The sequence below is a fragment of the Lissotriton vulgaris genome, chromosome 7 (genome assembly GCF_964263255.1).
Source record: "Lissotriton vulgaris chromosome 7, aLisVul1.2, whole genome shotgun sequence".
In the NCBI taxonomy this organism is placed as follows: domain Eukaryota; kingdom Metazoa; phylum Chordata; class Amphibia; order Caudata; family Salamandridae; genus Lissotriton; species Lissotriton vulgaris.
In genome coordinates, this window is record NC_141695.1 from 1198125871 (window position 1) to 1198150887 (window position 25017).

General features: G+C 48.4%; 1 protein-coding gene across 2 annotated transcripts in view; it reads right to left on the reverse strand.

The window, feature by feature from the left end:
* The window catches only part of LOC147703160 (uncharacterized), a 243297-nt gene extending 219599 nt beyond the window's left edge, over window positions 1-23698 (reverse strand). The window contains exons 1-2 of one of the 2 annotated variants that reach the window (XM_086931701.1): window positions 23477-23698; window positions 9937-10042 (exon numbers count right to left, since the gene is read on the reverse strand). In XM_086931701.1, the coding sequence (XP_086787827.1) occupies window positions 9937-9979 (43 nt within the window). In that variant the 5' untranslated portion in view covers window positions 9980-10042; window positions 23477-23698. Of the gene's footprint in view, window positions 1-9936; window positions 10043-10421; window positions 10539-23476 lie in introns of those variants that run through there. The other variant, XM_086931702.1, reaches the window with a different exon arrangement.
* Between the last annotated feature and the right edge of the window lie 1319 nt (window positions 23699-25017).

Here is a 25017-nt window from a genome sequence, read left to right on the forward strand (position 1 = left end):
AAAATGGCCACTGGTTAAGGATTTTGTTGTACACAGGAAGTGGTGTGGCTTTCAATGGCCATGAAGAAGTGTTAGTCTTAGGGTGCAGGTAGGTTACAGACTAGATTGTTGGAGCAATACTTTGTCCTCCAGGTTTTTAAAAATGTTTTTTCTACATAGTCTTTATTAAGTTTTGCAAGAGCAGTCCATCAACAGCTCCACCCCCTGCTGATACCTGTGCACACATATTTAAAGTAAACTTGGCACCAGCAGAAGTAGTTGCATTACTATCCATTAGAACATTGGAATGTTGGGAGCTCCATTGAAAACAATGGAGTGCTCTGGGCTTATAATGGCTGGTATAAGCCTGGAGCTCCAACATTCCAATGTTTCTTTGTTCACAGCTCTGGCTGTGAACAAATGCTTCAGGGAGCCTGAGGGGATTTCAATCCCCTCACGCTTCCAAAAGGCTTTGGTTTTTTTGTCAGAACATTCTGTCCTCTAGTGACAGAATGTTCTAATAGCCTTATAGCCCTTCGTAGATGGGCTATACCGCTATTAAAGTCCCTCTCCCTTGTTAAAGGCCCTCGCCTTCGGCTCGGGGCCTTTAACGCTGGAGAGGGCCTTTAATAGCCGGTATAGCCCTCTACGGCGGGCTATAAGGCTATATTGACCTCCAGGACACCACTTCTTCAAATTCAATTCCTATGGATAGGCCAATCACGCCCTAGAACCGCAGGTGACACAGTCAAAAGTTTGTTAAGCACCTTAACCAAGTGACATTGTTACAGACAGCCATACAATGCATCTTCACTATAACAGATCTTCAGGGCAGCCGCGCATCTTTCTCCTCCAAGTTGCATTCTCCTCCAAGCAACTAATGGAATTTCTTTTATATAACATGGGAAGCACATCACAGGTGTGCCATCCATGGTGTTTTATACAATTGTTTTCAAGGGTCGTTCTCTTGTTCCCAGTTGTTTATCTTACAGAGACAAGATGTGTGGGTTAAAACAACCCTAGTCAGAGTCGGATTGGTAAGGCGGGCATTCGGGCAATGGGCCGGTGTCGGATTTGCAGCTGTGGCCGCTTTTTTGGCCAGCGTGGAGGCCGCTATGGGCTGTGCCTGCGCTGTTCAGATGCCACCAGTGGCCCGGTGGGGGCCTGAGCAGCCTTACCAGAGGCAGATGGGCCTCTATTACCCCCTTTTACCAAGGGGGCGGGGGTGTCATTCCCAGTCTCTCACTGGGCCCGGCCCATGAATGAGGGCAGATTGAACAAGGGCAGGAGGCCTGAGCAGAAGTGGCCTCACTTATATTCAAGTGAGGGTCACCACTGTGAAGTAATCCTTGCACAAAGAGTCCTGGAAACATTTGCAATTTTTTAAAATGTCAGTGAAGTTAAGAAAACATGCCGCTTAGACAACCCTCTCCCAGCTTTTCATTCTACTTCAAACACTGAAGCAGTGGTTTGCGAAAAGGTACAATCCGCAAATATGGGCCACTGTTTTTTAGGGTGCCTGGGCCTATTTTGCATCCCAATCCAACCCGGCACCTAGTGTACAGTTGGAGAATAGATTCTGGTTGAAGTTTACGTTGCTAACCCAACCAAAACAACTTGCAGCTTTTTTCCTAGCTTGTTGTATGAGGGTGGTTTCTCAACATATAATTTCTGTGTATGTGATCCACCCAAAGGGTATGGGGAAGTCAGCATCCACTGTCAAGGAGTAGACAGCACATTCCACAGCAAATGGAGTACAAACTACGACCTAATCCGAAAATATGTGATGCAGGGAAGTTTGGCACTGCGCATGCCCAGGAGCCATATCTACCTGCATTAGGAGACAAGAAACCATCTTGCAAAGCAGTCGCTGTATCAAAGGAAAGCAAAACAGGAGGGTCTAGGAAAGAGCATTCACAAACGCTTTTGTGGCTTTGAAGAAGGTAATACTTTTGTTGCTTTCCTAAGCAATTGTGGTTTGGTAATAGCTGGCTTTGACAGACATGACTAATTGTGTGTGTGATATGAAGAGGTTTGTAGTGACGTACGATCTTGCCTTACTGTATCATTTACCAGTATTTCCCCCGGCTACAGATGCTTATATTCAGTACTCGGGTGTACCAGGGTGCAGATGGTGTGTATTACTGCAGTTCGTTCTTTTATGCAGTTTCCATTATAGTGTCTTCAGCTGAGTGCCTATGCCAGTTGTGAATGCTGCAAGGGTAATTTTTTGTAAAGTTTTATGTTTTTATAGCTATTCTGTGTTTTTTGTGTTGTTGTTTTATATTTTAAGGCACCTTCGTACAGGGTTTCCTGGCATTGTTTTGCTTTATAAACTTAACTAAACCAACCCGTAGTGGTGAGGTCTTGGATGAGAGGATCTAAGAAGTGGTTATTGAATGATCATGAGAACCGTGCATCCTGGTTGGTTGATGGTTCTCGAATGAGCATGAGAACTCTGCGTCCTGGTTGGTTGATGGTTCTCGAATGAGCATGAGAACTGTGCGTCATGGTTGGTTGATGTTTGGTTGGTTATTGTGAGAAGGATGGTGTGATGGCCTAACCAAGAAAGACATACTGGTGGAGAATATTGGCGGGAAAGGAAAGATAAAGGGATGAAGTCCAAAATTACGCCATCCCTGCGAGTTGGGTCAGTCATGTGTTTGGTGAAGTCCATAGTGTTGATGTGTCCAAGTAGGATTTTCCTCCACACCTTGGTGTTTGGATCTCCAGAGATGTTGAAATCGCCAGGCAATATGTTTGTACAAGTGAGGGAGGTGAAATAATCGATTTAGCACTGTTACTAATACTTGAGCAATAAAAATGCAGTCAGAGTGGGTATTTGCGAGTGATAAGAGGCATGAAAAGGCTTTGCAGGAGTGCATGGTAGCACAGCCACCACTCTGACCTATGGCCTGAAAGATGCTCGATGAGGTCTAGGCTCCCACCAAGGGGAATAAAGTAATTTCCTGGAGACTCTGAAGCGGGGGAACCCTTACTCCTAGGGGACCGCGCCAGATTCAATATTTATGATACAGATAGCCAAGGCTAACTTTTAGGGGCCAATCATCAAATTTGCAGGCCTTGTTATGGTTTTGCATTATATCATGACAACCACACATCTTATGCGTGTGGCCACAGCCTTCACAAGTCCATGGTTACAAGGTGGGATCTGTAAAATGAAACCCTCAGGGTAAGCCTGCACCCCAGCGAACCCCTGTGTCTGAATCCATTCCTGAGCTCCTCTAGATTGCCCATCTTGACCCGCGTATTGGCTTCCAATAAAACCAGCAGCTTCCATGAGTGGGCAGAAGAAATTGCTAATTAGCATGTCTTGCTTTATATAAAGCCCTTCACATCACAGCACAATACTTCCTTTGTTGTAACTACAAGATGTTTGTAGGGAGAAAGAAAGAGCCTCCTTGTTGTTTATGCCGCATGTTCCTTAAAGGCTTTGTGGTCTGGGCAGTAACACGCCTTCCTTCGTGTGCTGGCCTACTGGGTGCCTTATCTTGTTACACACTGCTAAGTACTCTGCGGTTTTCTACCATTTCACAGGTCTGTAACTTCAGTTCACAATTTCGAGTTTGGGAGTCTTCGATTTTCTTTTCAAACTCACCGAAAGAGTACCTTCCTTTTGCTTCATATTTGCTACAGTGGATGAAAAAATGATTTTTCATCTTCTATACGATGGGTGGTACATTCTTTGTTAGATCCTGCCTGCCTGCAGTTTCCAGGTCTGGGTCTACCCGCCTGTTTTCCAGTCCCTGGCCACCAACTCTAAAAGTGGCCTTCTCTGCCTGTACCTGTGTGTGCCTGGGTTTGAATGGAGGTGGTTCATAAAGTATGTGTATCTGTCATGCTGAACGGATTCCCAGGCCAGTAGACAGCCAGGCCGTACTCCACTAAGACCCAGACTTGAGGCCTTGTGGTTGGATTTAAAAGGCCTGTGTATGGCCCCCAGGCGTCTGGCAGCAGACTCGCTCCTGCTGCTGCTCTCCCATAGTCCAGGCTTGCTACACAGACTATCCAAGTAGAAGCAGGCACGGCTATGCCTATCAATGGTACAGCAGGTGCAGTGTCACCGGGGCCCAGGATATTAGAGGTACCCCTATTATGGTTGGCATTTACTACTTAACGGGTGGGGATGATGGCCCATTACCTCTGCGTGTACTAGGGCTCCTAGGCACTCTTGTACGCCACTTCAACCAAGTCCAATTTTTCTGGGTAATTCAACCATACAATGTGGTCAATATGTTTGCTGGTGGTGGGTACGAGAAGCCCTGGTATCCTCAGGTTTCTGATCAAGCCTCAATGCACTCAGCACATTTGTGGAGACACTAGTCTCAGTCCTGGTACAGAATGTGAGCCAGAATAATTCCAATGCTGGGAGCTATTCTTATGTCAAACCCGGTCTCCGGACCAGGCTGGCGAACCACTTAGACTGTGTCCTGTTTCGACTGAGTGCCTTTGTAGCAAGAGCTGTGAAAGCAGCAGCTCGCTAGCACGTTAACCTCATCGCTGCGGCGCATATTTTTGCGCTACGCGGCTTTTTTCAAAAAGCCGCGATAGATGACGAGCTCAGCTCGTCATCCGCACACGCCCCCAGTGGCTGATGACGAGCTGAGCTCGTCATCAGCATCGAAGGGGTTAAGGTGGTTGCAGACTCCGCTTGCGAGCTGGCTCCAAATGCCACATTTCAATGACAATCAGCAATTCCATATGTTAAAGTTATGACCTGGCTAACAGAAATTGTCAAAAGTAGCACGGCTGGATATGGCAACATCTCATCTCCAGTCTTAGTATCCCACTGAGGGAAAGAAGAAAATGTTCTGCTTTTTACACTATGGTCTGTGTGTAATTACAGGCACCCAATGCAAACTAATTTTGGTATGTAATACGGACTAATTATCACCCGACATGATGGAACCCATTTTATCTTACAAGTATAAAAAGAGCTAAAGTCTACACAAATGGAAACATGTTTTGCTGGTTCCATGCTGCTGTTTACTACAGGCACAAATACCACTGAACTATTGCATGAGGACTGTAACCTGAAATCACAAGTATCACTGCAATAAACTCATTACATCTCTGAGCTGTCTCACATAGACCACAAACCTGTGACCTGGTCGCAGGACACAATCAGAGGCGTTTCTTAGTCACTGAGATTCAAGGGATGTGATTCTGAGATTCCCTGAAAATCACTCCTGTGAATCTAACAAAAAACAATGGTACAGCGTGCAGGCTATGGGTGGAGTGCAGGGACCGACAGGGTCAGGCGTGCCAGTAGGAGTGAGCACTATACTGCTAACCATGCTTCACAGCTTGAGCTAACACCCTCTGATTACAGGCTCCCGTCCCAGTAATGATAGCTAAGGAAGCAGAGCCCACCGCGAGCTCTGCTAGTATACTACATGTCATATATGGCAATGACAGTGAGACAGTTTGGATGGGAAACAACTTTACAACGCAACTTTTACAACGCACTACCATTACAACTAAACTTTTACAACGCAACATCCATTACAACGCATGCCATTACAACGCAGCCATTACATCTCAACCATTACAACGCATGACACTACAACGCATACCACTACAACACATGTCATTACAACGCAGTCATTACAACGCATACTATTACAACGCATACCATTACAACGCATAGTACCCTTACACTATCCAACACTTACCCTACTGTTGCACCCCCTGGAGTTAGAATAGTAATTTTTACCCCTACACTATCCAACACTTACCCTACTGTTGCACCCCCTGGAGTTAGAATAGTAATTTTTACCCCTACACTATCCAACACTTACCCTACTGTTGCACCCCCCTGGGATTAGAATAGTAATTTTTACCCCTACACTATCCAATACTTACCATACATGCAATGTAATGGTATGCGTTGTAATGGTATGCTTTGTAAAGGTAGTATGCGTTGTAATGGAATGCAATGTAAAGGTAGTTTTTAAAAATTAGTTGTAATGGCATGCGTTGTAATGGAATGAGTTGTAATGGATGTTGCGTTGTAAAAAATGCGTTGAAATGGTTTGCGTTGTAAAAGTATGCGTTGTAACATCATACATCCGTTTGGATGGTTATTACACCTGCAGCACATGTCAAGTAAACTGGCCCCTGCAGGTCAGAGGCTCTGAGTCAAATGAGTTTGATCAGTAGGCTAAGTATCGACTACTGTGATCTGTTTGAAAAGTGCCAGTCACTGGCCAAGTCAAAGCCAGTAAGCTAGTTTGGTGGGTTGATGCACCTACTGGCCAGAGAATAAGACAGACAGAGAGAGAGGCAAAAAAGAGAGAAAGAGAGAGTTTGTGTGGGTTAATTAGGCCTGGGTGTGAAATTCGGCTCCACTCATGGAGTTAACAGGGTTTTTCCTACTCCGGCTCCGCGTAGCATGGGGAGTTCTGAAAAACTTGTTTTCTCCACGCTCGTCAGCGTTAAGTTGGCGAGTGAGGAAAATCTTACTCCGGATCACCTCCCAGAGAGATTTCTCAATGCGGGCGGTCATGGATGGCCGCTGCCGCTCGCATTGAGAAACCTTCCATTTACGTTGAGGAAGCCGCTGCTCGAGTAGAACATCTACTTGAGTGGCAGAAAGAAGCAGCGCTCTCTTGCGCTGCACATGGTGACATTTGCGCTGATTTCCCAGCACGGGACAAACATCCGGCGCTAAAAATCAGCATGAACCTTCGCAACCTAATGCACTCCACTGCTTGCGGAACTCCGCCAAGTGCAGCTGAGTTTTTTGGTCCCTTCTCCGCCCAGGCCTAGTGTTAATGTGAGAGAGTGAGCAACTCTATGGTTATTTTTATTGCTGTTCGGTATTTGAGGTAGTCTTATGTTAGCTCCTAGAAGCGATACAGGGTATTACAGAGAACAATTTTATATGAGTAGGAAAATGAGGTACGGTAGAAAAGGCCATATTGTGTGCAAGAGGTGTTGTTGAAACCAGATTAAAAAAACAAATATAATGATGATGTAGGCAATAGCAACTTGTTAGTAGGAAATTGTAATCTCTGGTCAGAGATTTGAATCAGGGTTAGTGTGCCTGCTGCTAAGGATTGCACACAAGGTGTGTGATCAAAACTAAAGGTGCCTCAATGTGGCACTGTAAGTTTTGATATTGAATATTTTTATATGATACACATTTACAATTTGAGATGAAGGGAGGGACAGCATTTTATCCACAATTGCACATAGTGAAACCTACATTCTAACCAATGTCTTCAGGCTCCAGGATCAAAATGACTACATTTAAAAAGGATATTAATAGAAGCTGTCTCTCGGAGTGCTAGGTAGGTTGAGTGCTTCCGTACTATTAATAAAAGACACATCAAATATATACAAATGAGCCAGTCAGCATTGATTTGTTAAATAGGCATAGTTGTGATGTAAAAATAGCCACTTTATGGGCCTTTGCACATTCCCTAATTTCCTCTTAAAAGTTGTCTTTTTTCCATAATCCAGTTTTTCCTCCTACATTTTTGAAAAACAAAACAGGTAAGCTGCTGAACAGAAAAATGCTGTTCTTCCCTTGCTGTCGGAGCAAATACATATTGTAGCAGGTGACAAAATAAATAGGCGAAAATAATTCAAAGTTCAATAATTGCAGGAAGCATGGATTTACAGTGGGAAGTGTGTCTCTGGAAGTTCACTATAGAGCCTGCAGGCCAGAATAGATGTTTATTGCTGCTTTGTCTGTGGGGTGGAAGAGGAGGGAAACACAGGCAAAAGTCTGCGTTTTTCAGTGCTATCGGTACCCTGTGAAACCTGGCAAATCTAGCTGTCAGCCCCTAGACCCAACTGCCAACCTTAAAATTACCATCTTTTGGGGGGGAGGGGAGGGTTAGCCCCCCAAACACACCCTCACTGAATATCCACCCCCAGTCACATGCAAGCCTCAGCAGCAGGCACACTAACCCAGAAATTCTCCATAAATTACACACAGATCTATGCAGCAAGTGTGATAACTGCCTAAGCTATAGCAGTGTTTTACACAGAGACTTACTGGAGGCACATATATGTCTAAAGCACTTCGGCAGCCTGACCTACTTTAACCCCTCCACTGCTGATGACGGAACCGCTCCGTCATCAGCCGCGGTGGCGCTGTGCTGATGAAGGAGCGGTTCCACCATGGCCTGCCCGACGCTCCTGCGTGGCGCGGATTGCACGCCTGCGCTGAGCGTTCTATTGAGCGGGCGGGGCCATGACGGAACCGCTCCGTCATAAGCACAGCGCAACCGACGCTGGTGACGGAGCTGTTCCGTCACCAGCATGCGCCGGCCGCATTTCCGCCCCGCCCCCTTAGCACTGCGGCGGAATAGCCGCCGCAGTGAAGGGGGTTAAGACGCGATCTGTTTCTGATCAACAGACCCATTACTGATACAGCCTGTTAACGTCACAATGAGTGCCTTCTACACAATAAAAATATATTGCATCTTCCCATACCTTACATATCAACACAAACTGCAATCCATCTTCACCCTCGTAATCTCCAAGCTTGACTATGCCAACACCCTATGCTTCTGCATACCTATATTCATCATATGCAAAATACAAGTCATCCAAAAACCTGCTTCAAATCCTCTTTTCTGTCGTCACCCAAAGGGAATGTGCAACTCCAGTCCTGCAATCACTCTACTGGCTTCCTACAGCTAGCAGGGCAATACTTAAGGCATTCTGCATTGTCCATAGAGCCTCCCAAGGAAAAAGACCCTATACATAGACCCTATTCCTACAACTTAAACTCAGGCGAATTAAACCAAACAGAACACTGCTCTCCAGGCAAGAACAACTTATCATCATACCACCTTACGCTAAGAAATCCGTAGGAGGCACTGCTTTCTTAGTACAAGCCGCCAAGATGTGTAAGTCATTACCCAACAACATTAGGAGCACCAAGGGGCATGTACACTTCCAAAGACAGTGCAAAGCATGTCCCTTACCTAGATAACCGTGCCACCTTTCATCCCGGCAAGAGAGCCCAGAAAACATTTTGTACTTTCAAGCGCAGTCCTTGTACTTCATTATATGACAGTTATGTCCTATACTAATACTAAGATGATTACTCACAGCAGTCAGCAGCAAACTGCAACTTATAACCAGGGCCGCAGGAATTATAAGGCAGGAGTGGGACAAATTATACGGCAGGGTTGAGGAAATTATGCAGCAAGAGAATGCAAATTATGTAGCATAATGTGCCATATTTTGTAATACTGTTATTTCATTATTTCGGCATTTTTAAACTTGGTAACACTGGCTGGGCATTGGTTGCACCTCACTAGTACTAGTTTAACACCCAAATATAGCAATAAGCAATAGAAAGGTGACCAGTCCAGCTTTGCAACGGGCTTTCTGCTGCCTGGCAACAAGTGTTACTGAATTTTTATTAGCTTTGTAAGCGTTTTAGCTAGAAACAATTTTTTGTTGTCATGCTCGACGTGGAAGCACTTCCCACACAGGATCAAAACAAAGGCAACATCCAACCACCCACCACACACGATGTAGCGTGCTATGCAGGCAAGCGCTTCAGAACCCCACATATGGATAGTAGGCACTATATACATAAAGGATGTGATGCAAATGCAATACAATGCAATATTGTGAACCAGAACAACGTTCCTGCCCCATGGTCCACGCTGGTAAGGCCTGTGTGTCACAGGTTGGTCATTGGGGCCTGCTTAGAACCCCTGCAGCTTGCAGCAGTCTCGATGGGGAAGATGACAAAGCACGAGAGGGCGGGGTTTAAGGTAGCATGCATGAGGTCACGAGACTTCCCCTGATACCTGAATGAGGAAGGAGATGTCAGCAAATAAGACAGCTCGGCAGGCAGACGTCATAGGAAACCGGGTTTTATGGCACAGCGTGAGTGGCATCATACAATTTAAACTGTAAACAAATCAAGGGAGCGATCACGAGCTACAGGTGAGAGCTTACCTGTGGGAGTGCCCGGAGTGGACCTCGAATTTGAGTTCCCCATAACCCGAAGACCTTTCTGCGAGGACGAGCGTCAGCCGGAGTCACTTGTTCAGTCCGCCTCTGCCTGGAAAAAAGGGGGATGCGTTAGAATTAGAATTAGAATTAAAATAACAATAAAAATAAACTACATCACCCCTTCTCTCACCTATACTACCCCCCCCCTAACAACCAAAGAATGAGATGATCCACCCCATATCCCCGTCCTAACACAGAATTCTGATGCCTCGCTCCTTGCAAACACACAGCCCAGTGGCACATCCTTACTCCACGCGCACAGCGCCCCATCAGTGGGTATCTTACTCCTTCTTGAGGGTTACACACACACACACGCGCGCGCACAGAGCCCCTATTGAGAGGACACATTCCCTTCCTCCCTCTCATCAGCGGGCACCGCACTCCTTCCTGAGAGGACTTTACCCTGGTCGGGCTCCTAGCACACATACCTGCCCCGCGCAGGCTGCGACACCCGTGTCTCACAGCCCCACGTCCGGCGCCGTCGTGCACCGCCGCCCTCCTGCGCTGCCGACACCTGCCGCCGCCGCGCACCGCCTCCCTCCCTTGCGCTCTCACCGGGCGGAGCGTGCCTCGGCCCCGGCCCTCCTTGTTGACTCAGGCCCCCGGCACGCGGCCGAGCCGCGGCTCCCTGTGACCTCACCGGGCCGGCGTCGACGTCACCCCGGCCGCGCCTGCCTGGGGCGGCAGGCATGGGACACGCTGCGATAGGAACGGCCTCTTTGAATGACTGGCCTGGACTGGGTGAAGCCGTTACGCTTCGCATGGGGCTACTTGGCAGGCGGCCACGTATCAAGCTTGGCACTTCAAGCCAGTCCTGGCGAGGCAGCACTTTTTCGACCCCAAATTAAATAGTAAATCCAACCCTCAACGCCCAGAATGCAGTTGACTGAAAGCCACAGGTCGCTGAAGGTTTCGCCCTTGGCATAAGGCCACTTGGTAATATGGTTAAAAAAAAAAGTTGAAATATTTCTTAGCTAAATAAATAAAATAATGTGAGGGAGTGGTGGTGGGTGGGGAGTGAAAAGAAAAAAAATGTTAGAAATGCAAGAAATATTTACTAAAAGTCAGGATATCCCCACCCTGGAAAATTGGTCGGTCGAGCCCCTAGCACGGCTGCCAGAAGCAGCAGATGTGGCCCCAGGTGAGGAGTGTGGCAGAAAAATGTAACTAATCTGCCCAGCGTGACACCTTGTTTCCAGTCCTAGGCTTTTCTTTTGCAGGTCGAGTCAAGTGTGTTAGCTCAATGGACTCAATTAAAGCAAAGATCACAACTCCCAGAATGCCCTGGTGAGTTAACTGACTGCCCAAGACTGGAAACACCAAACGAGGACATTTATAAATGATTAACCAACCATAGTTTCCAAGTTTCACAGGTCCATGTGTGGCTGGCTCAGGGGTCTCCAAACTTTTCTGTAATAAAAGCTACTTATGTTCCATGAAAATAATCCCGAGCTACTTGTAATATTAGTGTTGTAAAAGTGACCACTTTAGACAAGATTACATTATTGGTCACCATAGCAAGATCACCAACAGTGATCCCCTCACAGCATCAGACAGGGTTGGCAGCAGTAATGTAATGTGGAATTCCTGTACCTGGGTAATACATACCAGCCAAAGCTGCAATGCCCTTCGCACCAGGATTTAATATGAGTATTAGGCCTCCCCAATACCCATGATTTACTACTCAAATAGCAACTTAAATAGATTTTGGAAATCCAACCTTTTTCTATCAAACAGTGGCTTATGAACTGTCAGAAGGACACGCTGACTTGCATATAAAGCTGCCCTTTTTATGCGCAGCGTTTGCGAGCAGCATTTACGCCATAGTAACGCCAGAGTCCAGCCCGTCTGCGCCCGTCCACGCTAAGGACGGGCTAAAGGGCGGGTTATTCCGGACCCTGGATGGTCCTCGACATGCCTCCTTTGGCAGGTCCTCTATATTCCTACAAAGATCTTATCCGTTTGAGACCTGCATGGCTTCCATGCCATTACTCTTGCTCCCCGGACACTCTCCGAGACGCTTTTTACTGCAATTGTTCTAATATATGTGGTAAGCCTTCGATAGCTCGCTCTTCTAGGCTTTCCTCTTTCTCTGACACTTCCCCCATGTTGCCTCCTCTGAAGGAATCGAGCTTTCTGATTAACACTAGATCGCTAGTGAAAAATAATATCGCCTTTCGTGATTTTGTCACAGCAAGAAAGCCCACATGGGTTTTTCTTACTGAAACTTGGGCCACTGAGTCCTCGGGGCCTGATCTGGTAGAGGCTGTGCCGGATGGGTACTCTTTAGCTAGACTGGATAGAGTGGGGCGTAGAGGAGGCGGCCTGGGAATCCTTTATAAGACCTCCCATAGCTGTCATACCACTCAACTTTACAGGCCCTCCGATCTGTTCCAAGCCCTTCACTTCCTCATAAAATCTCCTGATGCCGCTCCTTTCGTGGGCATCCTGGTGTATAGACCCCCCGGGCCCAGGACAGATTTTAGTCAATCTCTTCTTAACATCTTAGAGCCCTATTTCAGATCTGCCAAGCTGACAGTTCTGGGTGACTTACATTTTCATTTAGACAACCCTGATTCTAAAGATTCCTTGGCCCTCCTGGATTCATTATCTACATATGATCTTCTGCAATTGGTTAAACATCCTACCCATCAGGCAGGTGGTCATACACTTGACGCGATCTTCTCGAATGATGATAGGCTCAAAATAGATGTTCCCATCCCCCTGGCTTGGTCTGATCATTTTGCTGTTCCTTTGGAGCTTCGGGTTGCTACGCTGCCTGTAAAGACCGGTGCCCCTAGTCAAACCAAACATAGGAGGAACCTCAGGAAAATCACGAGCGCCTCGTTGGCCCCACTGATACAAAATCACTTTGAGGATGTTAATCTAGCCGCTTCGGAACTGTCCAAAGCCATAAGTGCAGCAGTAGATTTGCTGGTTCCTCTGTCCTCTTGCTACTCTGCGAGAAAGAAACCCTCCGCACCCTGGTTTTTGGAGCCTCTTAGACTCATGAGACAGGGTTGCAGGAAGCAAGAAAGGGTTTGGCGGACGAGCTGGAATATGAAGGAGAGGGATAAACACAAGAAACTCCTTAAGGAGTACAAGATGGAGATCATCAGAGTGAAGCAAGAGTACTTTGATAACCTGACAATGGCCCTTTCCTCTCCTAGGGATCTTTTCAAAATAGTGGACTCGCTCTGTACGTTACAGATGCCCGATCCTGTAGTAGGCACCCAGGAATTCTGTGATAATATAGCAGGATTCTTCCACTCGAAGATTGCGGACATTTACGCGAATCTTGAATTACAAAGATCCGTCACCCCCCCTCCGCCTGCCCCTTCTGTTCCGCTCTCGAAGGAGATTTCATCTACCACCGTTACGACTCTGTCTGAGTTTCCGCCCCTGTCTTATCAGGAACTTGACCTGCTCTTAAACAGGACAAGGTCGGGATCCCCATTGGACCCATGCCCCCTTAGAGTCCTGAAGGAGTGCAGAGATTCCTTACTGCCCTTACTGCTGGACATTATGAATAGGGCCATGAGAGAGGGCACTTTTCCATCCCAATGGAAGAGTGCGGTGGTCAAGCCCCTCCTAAAGAAGCCTACACTTGATCCTGAGGTGCTCAAGAATTATTGCCCCATCTCTTTGCTTCCAGCTCCGGCAAAGATGATGGAGACTCACCTCAATCAACATCTGGCGGCTTTTCTAAACTCCTCGGATCTCTTGGATCAATCCCAACACGGCTTCAGGAGGCACCATAGCACCGAGTCAGCCCTCACGGTCGTCCTGAATAACATCCGCCTGGAGGTAGACCAGGGACATACCACCGTCTTGGTCCTTTTGGACCTAACAGCTGCCTTCAATACCCTTTCCCCCTCGATTTTAACATCCCGCCTGAGGGAGATAGGAGTGGAAGGGGCGGCTCTGAGTCTGCTGGCCGCCTTCCTGGACCAGAGGGAACAGAGGGTCAAGCTGGGAGAGTTCCTATCTCCATCCCTACCTGTGCAATGCGGGGTCCCACAGGGGTCGGCATTAAGTCAGACCCTGTTTAACTTCTATGTGACCCCGCTTGCCAGGCTGATTAGATCTTTTGGGATGGAGGTAGTCTCTTATGCTGACGACACACAGATCTTGGTGCCCCTTTCCCATCTGGGTAACTCGTCACCGTTCAACTTTAGGAACTGCATGGAAGCAGTGTCCCAGTGGATGATTTACAATTCACTAAAGTTGAACGGTGAGAAGACTGAGATCTTGGTGTTTGGCCCTAATAACAACATCTGGTCACCTGATTGGTGGCCGCCCTCTTTGGGGACCTGCCCCACTCCTACGGAGTCGGCACGGAACTTGGGAATTCTGATTGATCCCGCCCTTGCTATGACTTTGCAGGTTAACAGAACTGTTGCTACCTGCTGGGGTATTATTAAAATACTCCGAAAAATAAAATATTACCTGTCACCTCAGGCGCGGAGCAAGTGGTGGTAGCACTTGTCGCTTCGCGACTTGACTATTGTAATGCCCTATACACCGGCATGAATAAGAACCTGCTACAGCGTCTTCAGACTGCCCAAAATGCGCCCGCCAAATTTGTTCTGGACGCTCCCAGATTAGCGTCTGCAACGGCAGTCAGGAAGGCCTTACACTGGCTTCCGATTGAATCAAGGATCACCTTTAAAACACTCTCTCTGACCTATAGTGCTCTCTCTGGTAAAGGGGCGGGGGGTATCAAGAAGCTGCTACTACCCTATGTATCGGGCAGAGACTTACGCTCCTCTTCAAAGAACCTGTTGGTGGTCCCCCGTTTCCGTAGGAATAAATGGGGCGGTAGGGCTTTTTCTTCAATTGCCCCTAAGCTATGGAATACCCTTCCTTGCGAAATAAAATCTCAACCCTCTGTCCTGCTTTTTCGAAAAGCATTGAAAACATGGCTGTTTTCAAAGGCGTACCCGTAGTTACTGTGCATTTATTTCTATGGTTTTTGCTGTTAGGCGCCTTGATGCCTTCGGGCTTAGTTTGCGCGTTACAAGTTTCTTTTCATTTCATTTCATATGAGTTTTGAAAATACACACCTTTTTTGTCTTGAATACATGCTTTTTAATTTTGATATAAATACATTAATTCAACCTAATATAAAGTTTTAATTTAGTAGGCTGGGTTGCACATCCGAGCTACTTACAACCAGCAACAGAGCTACCAGTATCACACAAGCTACTCATTGGAGGAGCCTGGACTAGTCAGTCCAGCCTTTGTTTTCAGAATTTTGCAGCTGGTAGTCCTGGTGGTTTTACACTGGATTATATAGACTACAAGCCCCAGAATTCTAGGGGAAAAAACAGGACTGGTCTAACTAGTCACCCATGGGGCCCGGAAACTTGGCAGCTATGAGCAACCCAAGAATTTACTGCAATGCCCTCCTTAGAGCATTCCTCACAAACCTTTGAAGTAACGAGAAGGACACATGCCATGAAATGCTAGTCATAGTGACGTTACCATTAAAAGCATGGAGTTCTCGGAACTATTTGAAGAGTGACAGAAAGAAAGTTGTATTTGCTTTCACTAAAAATACATCTAATCTGGTAGCTGGATGCAGCCTCTAGGCTGAGCTGCTGCAATTCCCCATTTAGACTCTGGCAACTCAAAAGGACTAGTCCACCTACGCTAAGCTGCCAAGCTTCCCAGGGCCATGCACTAGCTGCTCCAATTCAGGTGTTTCGTTTCTGAGACTTGGAGTCCTAGTTTTGTAATGGAAAAAACAAGAGTACACACCCCATAATGTAAATAAAGAACCTAGACTGGAGCAGCTAGTCACATATAGATCGCTGTAACTTGGCAGGATTACGCGTGTTTGACCCTCATGGGCATAGATACAAATCCCAACAGGCCCACTTGGGCGTTCAATTTTTTAAGCTTGATAAAATCATTGAGTTTGGTAACAAACTTCCCTTATCGATCACTGGCACCAGGAGACCTCCTGGATTGTGAATGTCTGCTCTACAAATGCCTGTTATGCTACGTGTGCTATTTTCAGTTAGATCAGTATTTTTGTAAATACAGGTTCAAGAATGCATGTGTGCAAAGTGCTGTTGACTGCAAAGCCAGGAATGGGGACATTTGGGCGATACAGCTCCCACCTTGACCAGTAAAATGCCTTGTATTTAAAATCTGGCAGGGACAGGAAGAGCAAGTCAACTATTTGCAGTGCTTAATTTGCAAACATTATAAGTGCCAGGGCTCTCGTCTGAGGGCACTGCAGCTTGCACCACACATTGCCCCAGCCATGCTGCCAATGATAGTTACAACACAACTACTAACCATCGCACTCTTACCAGTGTGACAGCTCGGACTATTTAAGGCCCCCAAAACTATAAGAGTGGCTTGGGCAGCATGTAATAGTTATTTTTAATGTCTATTGAAATAATAATTAACAGTTATTGTGCTAATCGCTAAATTAGCCAGGCAGCGCCACCGTGTGGAAGACTGTCAAGCTCCTGTGTTGACAATTGAGTGCCGGTGCTGAGCATCGGAAACCACAGGCTCTAATTTAGCACTGCCCATTTGCCTAATGTCTGACGGATTCTGTCCCAGCCCTAACGTTTTAGAGTCACAGACGTGTTCGTTTGAGCATGAATTCAAATTGACGAAGAGCGAATAAGCTTCGAAAGTGACAAGAAAAACAGAAAGTGCCCTACAGGTCAAAAGGTATGCAAATCATTTGTGTGTCTATTTTAATTACCACATGCATTTGAGGTTAACCTTTAGTTACCAGCTGCCTGCTGAGAAATGTGACACACCCGCTTTCTAGCCCTGGGCTTTCAAAGGTTTAATCAGTGGTTTAAGGTTTGTCAGACCACTTGGTTCATGTAAACCAAACTAATACTATGAATCGCAGAATCCACTTTTTTAAATTAAAACCCAGGACTAGAATCTATGTCCTTTGGAACTGAATCACCTGATAACGGGGCCTAGGGGTCCATTGAACTAAAGCATCCCTTTCAATAATCCGTGTTTGACCTTGTGATCACAGGTTCAAATCCCGGATGGTCCACACAGCCTTTCATCTCTGAGGTCGATAAAATAAGTACCAGTGAGTTGTGTAATAATAAAGATCTGTTCAGTGCCAAGATGCCCCAAGGGATGAACATGCAAATAAATACACATGTTAGATTATAACTACAAGGTTACCCTCTTTCTTCTAAGGCATTATTGAGCTGTCAGTTCAGGGGAGGTCGGCTCCTGGTAGAGGTCAGCAGTGAGCGTAGCAATAATGGGAATATACTCTGGGGACATAATTGTGCGTCAATGACTGCCGAGCACCCTGAGGGGGCAGCTGGTGAGTGCTGGGAGATTAGTGTTACAAATGTTTAGAGGGTAATTTATAGAATCCTTGAAGCTTCCTGATGACACAGATGTATTCTTTTTGAGGCCTATTATAAGGGAGCTGCAAAGTGTGTGCTTTTAAAAGGCAGTTATAAAAAAAATTGCACTATGTATAGTATGGGTATTACTAAAAATATCTTGAAAGCAAGTTTTTTTTATCTTAAACCTTTTTGCCCATTTTGTAGCAGCCTTTCTTATACTGTGTGTACTGCAAGTTTAAAAATAATGACTTACATATTCACAGTGCTTTGTCACAGACTGCCCTCGTAGCACTAAACATACATAAGTAAGGTAAGCCCGTCTACGCCCGTCCGCGCCTGGACCGCGCCCAGTGCCTGTACCCCAGGCCCACGAAGATCCCGACCGACCCGCCTGACGTACACCGCCGCCACCCTCTTCGCACTCAACACCGGCCGATTCCCAGGATGCCACCAAGCCACACCACGACGCACCCACGGACCCTTCAGCTGCCACGCCTGCAAGTCCACCTGCATCCGGACCTGCCTCGCATCAGCACCCGCCAAGTCGAAAACCAGCAGCACCCACCTCAAGTGCATCCTGCTCAACACCCGCTCCGTCCACAGACACGCCATCGAACTCTGGAACCTCCTAGACGCCACAGCCCCTGACGTTGCCTTCCTCACGGAGACCTGGATGAACGCCTCTTCAGCTCCCGACATCGCCATCGCCATCCCAGAGGGCTACAAGATCACCCGGAGGGATCGCACCGCCAACCAGATGGGAGGAGGCATCGCCATCATCCACAGGAACACCATCCGTCTCACGACCAGCACCGACAACACCCTGACCACCGCCGAACACCTGCATTTCCAGATCCACACCGACCCGAACACCACCCTCAGAGGCACCCTGATCTACCGACCCCCCGGACCACGCACACAATTCAGCGAGGACATCGCCGACTTCGTCAGCCCGCATGCCCTCCCCTCCCCTCCGCTGACTACATCCTCTTGGGGGACCTCAACTTCCACCTGGAGAACAACAGCGACCGCAACACCAGCACCCTGCTCGACAACCTCGTCAATCTTGGACTCAAGCAGCTGGTGTCCACCCCCACCCACCTCGCCGGACACACACTCGATGCAGTCTTCTCATCCAGCACAGACATCGACTTCAGCCACGCCACAGAGCTTCAATGGACGGACCACAGCTGCGTCCACTTCACCTTCAAAAGAACGACGACCCACCACCACCAGCAACAGGCTGCCCGCAGAAGCTGGAACAAGATCACAGCAGACCAGCTCGCCACCTCCTTGAGCCAGCACCCTCCTGCCAGCTCAGCGAACCCCAACCAGGCCGCCGACAACCTCACGAAGTGGATCAGCAACTGCGCGGACGAGCTCGCCCCGCTGAGGACCCCGCCCAGCAGACCCGGCAGCAAGAAAGCCCCATGGTTCACCGACGAACTCAAGAGCTCCAAGAAGAACTGCCGAGCCCTCGAGAAAGTCTGGAGAAGGGAACCTACACCGGACAACAGGACCACCTTCAAGCTGGCCACCCCGAAGCACCACCAGCTGATCCGCGCCGCCAAGAAAACTGCATTCAAGGACCGGCTGGACAACAACGCACACAACTGCAAGGAACTCTTCAACATCGTGAAAGAGCTATCCAACCCCAGCGCAGTAAACAACGACATCACCCCATCGCAAGACCTCTGCAACTCCCTCGCCTCATACTTCCACAACAAGATCGCGGACATACACAACAGCTTCAACAACCAACCAATGCACACCACGACCGAACAACCACCCCCCACCACCACCCTCCACGCCTGGACCCCGATCAGCACCGAAGACACCATCCGCACGATGAACTCCATCCACTCCGGATCGCCGACCGACCCCTGCCCTCACCACGTTTTCAACAAGGCTGACGCTGTCATCGCACCCCACCTACGAGACATCATCAACACATCCTTCGACACCGCCACCTTCCCTGAGAGCTGGAAGCACGCCGAACTCAGCGCTCTACTCAAGAAACCCACAGCGGACCCCACTGAACTCAAGAATTACCGCCCCATCTCGCTCCTCCCGTTTCCAGCCAAAGTCATCGAAAAGACCGTCAACAAGCAGATGGCCGCCTTCCTCGAGACGAATGGATCCCTCGACCCCTCACAGTCTGGCTTCCGAGCCAACCACAGCACCGAGACCGCCCTCATCGCCGCCACCGATGACATCCGAGCCCTGATGGACAACGGAGAAACAGCGGCCCTCATCCTCCTAGACCTCTCCGCGGCATTCGACACTGTCTGCCACCGCACCCTAGTACAGCGCCTCAGCAACATCGGAATCCAGGACAAGGCGCTGGAATGGATCATCTCCTTCCTCGACGGAAGAACACAGAGAGTCCGCCTACCACCGTACAAGTCAGAGGCCACCGAAGTCATCTGCGGCGTCCCTCAAGGATCCTCGCTGAGCCCCACCCTCTTCAACGTCTACATGAGCCCCCTCGCGGCCATCGCACGCCAACACAACCTCAGCATAATCTCCTACGCCGACGACACCCAGCTGATCCTCTCCCTGACCAACGACCCCGCCGTCGCCAGAGCCAACCTGCACGAAGGGATGAAAGAGGTAGCCGAGTGGATGACGACCAGCCGCCTGAAACTGAACTCAGACAAGACGGAGGTCCTCATCCTGGGCTCTTCACCCTCCGCCTGGGACGACTCCTGGTGGCCTCCCGCCCTGGGCACCGCACCCAAACCGACAGACCATGCACGCAACCTGGGCTTCATCCTGGACTCCTCCCTCTCCATGACCAGGCAAGTCAACAACGTCTCCTCGGCGTGCTTCAACATCCTACGCATGCTACGGAAGATCTTCTGGTGGATCCCCACCGAGACCAGGAAGACCGTCACCCAGGCCCTCGTCACTAGCCGACTGGACTACGGCAACGCCCTCTACGCCGGTACCACCGCCGAGCTCCAGAAGAGACTCCAGCGGATCCAGAACGCCTCAGCCAGACTCATCCTCGACATCCCACGAACCAGCCACATCTCCGGACATCTGAGAGACCTACACTGGCTCCCCGTCAACAAAAGAATCACCTTCCGCCTCCTCACCCACGCACACAAAGCCCTACACGACCAAGGCCCGAGCTACCTCAACAGCCGAATCAACTTCTACGCTCCCAAACGCCACCTCCGATCAGCCAACCACGCCCTCGCCGCCGTCCCCCGCATCCGTAGAGCGACTACAGGAGGAAGGTCCTTCTCCTACCTGGCCGCCAAGACCTGGAACTCCCTCCCGACCGACCTGCGCCTGACCCAAGACCACCTCTCCTTCAGGAAGAAGCTGAAGACCTGGCTATTCGAGCAGTAGCGGCACCTCCCCACCCCCAGCGCCTTGAGACCCTACGGGTATGTAGTGCGCTCTATAAATGTCTTTGATTGATTGATTGATTGATAAGTCATTAGTCTCCACATCACCAACCAGGATTCAATTCTGTGGCTCTCTGGTTACAGACACTAACCTCTGCAGTGCATTAACTAAGAAAGGTTTCATAATATAGACTTAGAGCCCCCCGTAGCAGGCTTTTCCGGCCATTACGGCCCATTCCAGCATTAACGGCCGGCGAAGGCGAGGGTCTTTAACAAGGGAGCGGGCCTTTAACGCCGGTGGAGCCCGCTATGGAGGGCTCGCAGGCTATTAGAACATTCTGCCCCTAGAGGGCAGAATGTGCAAAGGCCTCACAGAGCCTGGGGGGATTGAAATCCCCTTGGGCTCCGTGAGGCCTTTTGTACACAGCAACAGCGGCCATTAGAATCCCTACATTGTTTTCAAAGGAGCTCCCAAAATTCCAGTGTTCTAATGTACGTTAGTCCATTTCCCACTGATCAATATAACTTGCATTTAATTTCCATTTAAGCTGTGCGTTATTTTATATATATTTACCTGAAGGTGAAAGCCCAAAAAATGTAACAGAATATTTATCTTCTTTAGCCACGCCTATGACCACGCCCCTCCACACACTTACCCTGCCTTTCATTGCGCAGCATCACAGTTCCCATACTTTTTTTTATGCTTTTGGACCACTGCAGAGACGTCATTCATCACACGCCCCCCATTAACATAAAACACCACACAGAACCTCCATGGAAGGACTCATTTTACTTTAACACTAGCAAAAGACCTACAGTTTCAAACTATGGTTTGTCAAGTTCAGTGGCATTCCAACACCCGCAGGAAACAGCGGAATGTGCTGGAACACAATAAAATGGTTGAGGCAAAAAACATAACACACATCATTACACCCCTATATTTGCAGGACAAGCGCATTCAACTCTCAAACTTTCATTTCACAACCTAGTTATTACATTCTTCAGTATGGAGTATTTGTTTATTTACATCGAACCAACTGACTGGTAAGTGCCCCCGATCCTGTGTGCCACTCTCAGTCCACCTGGCGTTACAGCCAAGCGCACAAAATATGCCTGGAATTTGGAACACAGGTCCACTTGGGGCATGATTACGAGTTGCTCGGTATTGACCACACCCTGTAAATAACATAATAAAAGAAAACCCAGGACTGGCGTCCTACCAACATGGCGTCAGGTGACAGTCCTAGAAAGTTATGAAAGTGGACCCAGCTGCAGCAGCCTTCGCCAGGTCCTGCTGCGAGTCCTGCGCGTGCTCTGCTAAGTTTGATGGGGCCAATTTACGACTTCTGGTGCATCTCTGCTAATCAGCAGAGATGCGCCAGAAGAGTTGCGACGCATCTGCCCACCCGTGCACGACCACTGATGTGCCGCATTTACAATGCGGTGCCCCGTGCCGCTTGGATGGACAGATGCGTGACGCATCCCCGGCGGAAATGTTGCACATTGCTGGAGTTGCGACGCAGATCCAGCAAGGCTCAGGGGTGTCCTATCTCTAACATGCTGCATCAATCCTTACGCCTGCTTCAAGCAGGCACATGGTTTTGACGCAGCATGGTCCTAAAAGTGATTGAGTGAAATTTCACCCAGCCACTTTTAGGAGGCGTTCCTGCACCGAAACGCCCCCTCCCCCGCGCGCAGGAACGCCTTCTTGTGGCGCAGGGTTTTACAACGTGACGCATCTCCCAGATGCGTCACGTTGTAGGTACCCCGCACTATGGCGCTGGATTTGCGCCGCCGCTGCGTCACAAAAGTGCAAAGGCGGTGTAAAAGAGGCGCATGGGGCTTGTAAATCTGCCCTGTAGTACTTGGTGCGTGGTAAGCAGATAAGGGCAACATTCATTCAAGCATAGAGATGATGGAGCTGCTCCCAGGGACTGAGTGCAGTATCATTCTCAAACGGCACAACTAACTGAGATTGACAGTTAATTCCATGTCATTGGTGACCTCAAGTGCTGAGTTCTCATATAACCAACGGTGCATTCTGGGAATTGTAGTCCAGCAATAATCTAAAATGAAACAACTGGGCAACAGCTGTGTGTATCAATGATTTGCAGAACGAAAATCTGGACTGAAATATTGAGTCTTTGCGCATTTTCGGTGACATTTTGAGGCTCCAAGGAGGGTGAACGCGAGAGAGAGTTCATGGCGGATGATACCACTGAAGTCCAGGGAGTTGAATCATTTTTGGAGAGGGAGGAAGGAGTGGAAGGCACGTTCCCCCCTCGTGCGTATGGGGACCATGTGGACATTTTGTAGAATGAAGCGATTCCAGTCCGGTCCTGCCTCTGGCACCGAGACATGCCACTGGTTGTAGAGCTGCAGGAGGGAAGGGTTCTCTCACCTGTCTGGAAGAGCTCGGCTATCTCCCTGAATTCAGACATTGATCCGTGCCCGGTGACATGTGTTCCTGTATCCGGGCAGCTGGCGGGAGCTGAGGCATTATTTCCCACAGAACTCGACGGAATCCAGCTCTACTCTACGAGGGAGTCCGTTTCTAGATCATGAACCCCAAAACTCAGCCGGAGATGAAAAATGTTGGGCTCCAAGCCCAGAACTACCTGTGAGCGCAGCTACAGCAGCGGCGCCTCAGTAACCTCGTCATCCTTCACGGGGACCTGCCCCGGGGATGGACGGGCAGCTCCCCTGACTGGAAGAGAATCGGGGGGTTGGGGGAGTAATCCCGGGCGAGGGTGCGAGGCGCTCTCTTACCTCACTGGCCCATCTCCGGGGGCCTGGGCATGGGATGTGTGTCCGGCGGCGGAAGACAGAGCTCTGGTGCCTGCAGCGCCTAGCGGGGGGAGCCCTGGTACTCTGCGCTCTCCCCCTCCCTCCACCGCCCCCTCTCCCCGCAGGATGAGGGTGGGCTGCAGGGATGATCCAGCGGTCCGGATGCAGCTGCGCCTGCCCTTCCCGTCGCGGTCCCTCTCTGTCAGTCTGTCTGTCTGCCTCCCTCTGCCGAAGCGCCGGGAGCTGCCGGCGTGGGAGGGCCGGAGGAAGCCTGTGGGGCCCGGGCTGTGTGAGAGGGAAAGGAAAGGGTGTGCTTACAGCACCAGGAACAGCTTCTCCGAAATGTTCGCGGATATCAAACGCTGCACATTCATACAGTGGCATTCAGATATTTTTTTTTTTGCGTTCCGTGTTTTGTAAAAACTTTGGGAAAACTTGCAAAACCTTGCCTTCCAATGAGGTTCACAGAGATTCGAATTTTTTTGAATTTGAAATGCGGGAAGAGGGGGGCAGGAGAGGGAGGGGTTTCTGGGGGCGGGAAAGTGGTGACAGAGGGAAATGAGAGAATAGGCTTTTGTTTTGCACTTGGAGAATTCTCAGGAATGACCAATACAAAGTAAAGAAATAAAAACGTTACCAGAGTAATGACACAGAAGGCAGCATGGCTAAAGACAAATTATGATGGTCTTCATGCCTAAACTTTCAACTTTTATGTTCTTGTAAGAGTGAATACTACTTTGTTAACTGCCAAGGAGCATGTATATGAGGACACTGGGTGCTAAATTATGCGGTAGAGTAGACTAAATCATGTTAAGAAGAGGTATATCAGGAGGCAATAGAAGGAAAATTATGTATCATATTATGCAGATAAAGGCAAATTATGTAGCACAGTCCCTGGTATTATATTCTAGCAACTTTTTAAATCGCATTGATACAAAAGGAATTCCAATGCTGAAAAAAACATATGGGATCCTTAAAAAATGAAACTTATCATATTCAGCTGATCCTGTAAAAATGTAAGTCGCCAAAAATGAATCATAGTGTTTCGCTTGGAGGCACAGGGATTTCATTTTAATAACACTGCCTTTCAACTTTCCTAGTAAATTAGGTTGTCCGAAATATATGCATCATTTCACTCAGCAGAAAACAAGCCTACGTGTTGTATGTATCTATGTAGCAGTATTTGCGTTATGCAAACCTAACTAAGAAAGCGACTGGTTGCTGACACGTACACAGTACTTTTAATGGAAGATGAGGCTTTGGTATCCCAGTTATGTTCTACAATTTGTCTTCAATTTTAGATTTCTTTCTATTAACACTAAACAGCCACTGGAAATTTCAAATTTTATTTACCTATTTATCTGACACTTTTCTATAACACTACTGCCTCTCTTTAGTATTATAACACTTAACAGAGAACAGTACACACCTGATGTTAAAATAACGTAGACCCTGATTTATCAAGTTTTTTATTCAAGGTTATGTCACTTTTTTTGTAGCAGCCCAAACGCAAAATCTATGTT